Consider the following 4566-nt stretch of genomic DNA (forward strand, 5'->3'; position numbering starts at 1 on the left):
TTGTGGGATTTCCCTCAATGGTATTTGTATACCAACTGTTCTAATCTTGTTTAGACAATTACATGGTTCAGAATTCACTTATGCAGCCTTCCTGACATATCTAGACAATACAAACACACAGCAGACTTTCTGGTCCTCATTTTTAAGTATATCTTCCCCTTCTGTGATGTTTCCTGAGTTTTATGTGTGTTAGTTATTGGTAATAGATTTATCAACTGGAGTTTGGCATCCTATGGTCAGTATAGCTCTCTGCATTTTGACCAGTTCTGATTTTCTGTAATGATCTATGTATGTTGCAAAATGAAGCTTCTCTTTTGACAGTTGGGAGCCTGTCTTTGTTATGGTTTCTATTGCTGTGATAAAACACTATGACCCTAAGCACTTTGGGGAGGAAAGGATTTAATTACTTACAATTCCACATCACTGTCTTTGATCAAAGGAATCCATAGCAGGAAGTCAGAAGTGAAAACCTCGAAGCAGGAACTAATTCAGAAGCCATGGGACAATGCTGATTGCAAATTTGTTCTCATGTCTTAATAATTTTGTTTTCTTACATTCCCCAACACTACTTACCCAGCGCTAGTGATACTCCCACATTAATCACTAGTTAAGAAAAGGCACGACAGTTTTCCTCCTGGCCAACCATTTGAATGCATTTTCTCAACTGTGGGTTCCTCTTCTTTAGTAACTCTATTGTGTATCGAGTTGACCAAAAACGAACAAGCAAACAAAAATTATAAAAGCAGACAGTTATACCTGCCTGTGTATAAAGTCTATATATAGGCGGTGTTGCTATATGCCTTTAATCCCAGCACTTGGAAGGCAGAGGCAGGCAGATTTCTGAATTAGAGGCCAACCTGGTTTACAAGAGCTAGTTCCAGGACAGTTAGGGCTGTTACACATAGAAACATGTCTCAAAAAAAGTCTATTTAGAAGACAATTATGAATTATGCTAGTTTAAAAATTTGCAGAAGTAGATTTTTCTTTTACTCTTAACAACTAGTGGTAGGCTCATAGGGAGAAGGCCTTGGGTCCAATTAAATAGTCACTGGTTATCACCAAAATCAGAGTACCATGATTGCATCTTTGAGAAAGTATTTGTGGGTTGTTCATTATTGTTGCATTAAATCTTAGCAGTAGGTAGATTTGATTGATTTTTCTCCATTGGCAAATTGCATAGCATATTTCAGTATTAAGTCATTTAGTTTTCAGGTAAGAGGCTTCCAAGTTACATCCAGCTTGATTCTACCAAGACCTCACAATGCATGCTGTCTTCAGCAATAGGAATTTACCTTAAACTACCTGGATGGGAACAAGGGCAAAAACAATAACTAATATGGAAGGTACGGCTTAAAGAAAGCATTGAAGGAATCATGTTGGAAAAGGCTGCTAGTTAGTTCCCAGCCACTTAACCCCAAAACAGTCACACAGAAACTATATAAATCACTGCGTGGCCCATTAGCTTTAGCTTCTTATTGACTAACTCTTACATATAAATTTATCCCATCTTCATTAATCTGTGTATTGTCACATGGCAGTGGGCTTACTGGGTAAAGTTCAGGTGTCTGTCTCCAGCGAGGCTACATGGTTTCTCTCTGACTCTGCCTCCTTTCTCCCAACATTCAGTTTAGTTGTCCCTACCCATCTACGTTCTGCCCTATGAGGCAAAGCCAGTTTCTTTATTCATTAATAGTAATCATAGCACATAGAGAGAAATCCCACATCAGAATAGAGCTTATTAAACAGTAGGACCTACTTTATTAAAAGGACAGAAAAACGATGCCAGGACATCAGGAATGCTAGAGTGGAAGTGTTTGCATAACCTGGTGATTCTTTGTTATTCTATTAGGAGCCAGAATTGCTTAGGCTCTAGTCGTTAGTTTTGTCTCTCTGCAAATAGAACTCATCCTTGTGAAAGAGACTTTATGTACTTTGTGTCCTCCCTCAGTAGAATCCATTCTTGTGCTCACTACAAATGCTTTCTCTGTAGGCCCAAGCCTAAGCTCTGTTTCCCAGTCAATAAAACTCATTCTTTTTTTTTATTCATTCAGGATTTTTTAATTTATTTTACATACCAACCACAGTCCCCCTCTTCCTGCTCCTTCCCTCTGCCTCTTTTCTTCTCCCCCCCATCCATTCACCCTCAGTCTCCATTCAGATGGGCTAAGGCCTCCCATGACAAAGATCTCAGGAACTTTGCTCTAGTGAGGTATTTTGCCAGAAAATTTCAATATAGACATCCCTGGAGCTTTGTTATAAGAATCGTCACTCAGATATCTTACCCCCAAAGTTGTACTATGTTTATATGTGCAATAAAATTAAACCATGGGATGATCCTTTCTCAGAATTTTGATCCAGTCTGACTGGCCCAAGTCAAGCTATATTGAGTTTTCACTGTTACATATTCATGATTTGTTTCCCTGCCGACTGTGATACCTGCAGGGATACCCACCACCCCCAGCAAATTTATATAGCCACAGGGGATTGTATTATTTTGTGTTTGCCTAAATTTAAATTCATTTATGACTGTTGGTGTGATAAACCACAAGAGCTATAAACAATCAAACAGAACCTCCATTTTTCTCAAGTACAACATTAAAACACACCTTTGAACATGATAGAAGAGAAAGTGGGAAGTACTCTACAACCTATGGACACAGGAGATCACTTCCTACGTATAACCCCAGCAGCACAGACATTAAGGGCAACGTTGAATAAATAGAACCTCCTGAAACTGAGAAGCTTCTGTAAAGCAAAGGATACTGTCACTAAGACAAAAAGCAACCCACTGATTGAGATCATTTTTAAAAAGTCCCTATGCTTGTGAAAGTTTTTGAAATTTAGTAAGTTATACAATGTGGAATTGTTGAGTGTTTTTTAAATGTAATATGAACATATTTATTAGGATGCTCAAGAATGAACAACATTATTTTCACTCTCTTCAAGTAACAGAGAATACATTTGACCCATGTTGAGGGAGGAAAGGGATAGGGATCTCAAACTGGGTGTCAAACAGCCCCACAAGAAATCCCCATTCAACGAAGGGCAGAATGTCCCTGATAGCATTGTCTCTGCTCTAAGTTCCAGCCCCGGTATTCTTTATTCCAACTATCTGTCCTTGTCACTCTTCAAGATCCAGGCAGTCAAACTCAGGCTGCCTATGAGTCTGCAGACCATCCCTTTGAATTGTTACTGCCTTGATACCCTCAGTAGGGAATGGGGTGAGAGTAGAAGGTTACGCATATCAAAAACACAACATTAATAAATGGCACTTGGATGTAGGTTTAACATTATCAGATTTTCTCTTCAAATGACTGTGGGCGGCGGGGGGGGGGGCTGCCTCCCAAAGAAAAATCTTCAGTCATGATAGCATATATGGATGTCTCCTATGCATAGGCGTAAAGGACCAGTGTTACTGTCATCTTGTCCTGCACAGAGGAGTGAGTTTTCAGATGAAAGTAGACACTATCCTTGGCTTAGGTGTTTCCTGGTTCTTCCCACTGTTAAACTGTGATGTTCTGTCTCTCACCTGCCTTAGATATCATTCCACTTAGATTAAGTGAAACAGATTTAAAAAATGGTAGGAGAGGATGGAGAGATGGGACAGAACAACCCTGTAAGATTATAAAAAAAATACAAAAACCAGATGTAGTACAACATTTATAATGGAAACTCGCTGAAAACACTACATGCTAACAGATGGTATGATGCAGAGTAGGGTGGGAGCAGACAGGAAGGGCAGAGCCACAGGCCTACACCAGGAGCCTTTCAATAGACTGCTGGATGGACTGGATCTGCTGCTTTAGCTGAGAGCCTTCTTTGATGGTAACAGAACAGACGATGACAGGTCTGGAGACCCCACAGGCCCGTCCTAGGGCCTGCTTGGAGCACACAAATACACAGGGGACAGTCTTGTCTTCACACAGCAGTGGGAGGTGCAGGATGATCTCCAAGGGCTTAGTGTCTGCTGCCATCACGATGAACTCAGAGATGCCTTTGTTGAGGGTTTTGGTGGCTTCATTGGCTCCTTTCCAAAGCTGCTTGTAGTTGCACGACTGCTGAACAAGGTCCAGCAGCTTCTTGGTGAGGTGGGCATCTGCAAGGGGATAGGCCTTCGGGTTCACATCAGCCTCTGTCATGGCTGTGGTGCGCCGGCCTCGCCGCTGGTCGAGAACAGCCAAGCTCCAACAGACCAAAAGCGCCGCATGGAAAGACTTGTTGAGTGTTTTGAATGGATATAATTACATCATCAAATTCTAAAATTTTAGATACCTAATAAGATAGAACATCAATGTGAAAAAGATATAGAGCCAAAGAATCAGCATTTAAATTCTAACTTTTTTCCAACAAGCTAGTAAATTTTATATTAAAATTAATTAATTTTTATCTTTTTCCTCATTTACTGAGAAATTTTCAAGGTCAACACAATCATTTTCAGATGTGACATAGACATCAAAATGACCAGAGTGAGGTTTTGAAAAATATTTTTCCAGTTTGAGACCTATGAATGATGGCTTTTATTTACCAAGTTCTATGAGAGTCAAAACAAGAGGTATTGCCATTTGA

General features: G+C 40.0%; 1 protein-coding gene across 1 annotated transcript; it reads right to left on the reverse strand.

Annotated features, from left to right (window-relative positions):
• Nucleotides 1-3752: 3752 nt before the first annotated feature.
• LOC121444531 (NHP2-like protein 1) lies at nt 3753-4139 on the reverse strand. Its single transcript, XM_041646350.1, has one exon. The coding sequence runs from the start codon at nt 4137-4139 to the stop codon at nt 3753-3755; it is 387 nt and encodes a 128-aa protein (XP_041502284.1).
• Between the last annotated feature and the right edge of the window lie 427 nt (nt 4140-4566).

Source organism: Microtus oregoni, unplaced genomic scaffold, assembly GCF_018167655.1.
Source record: "Microtus oregoni isolate MIOR12 unplaced genomic scaffold, Mior012 000130F_ref0000022, whole genome shotgun sequence".
NCBI lineage: Eukaryota > Metazoa > Chordata > Mammalia > Rodentia > Cricetidae > Microtus > Microtus oregoni.

Bases quoted from the DNA above. Each gene is read 5' to 3' on its own strand.
- LOC121444531 (XM_041646350.1), bottom strand. From the start codon at position 4,139: ATGACAGAGGCTGATGTGAACCCGAAGGCCTATCCCCTTGCAGATGCC.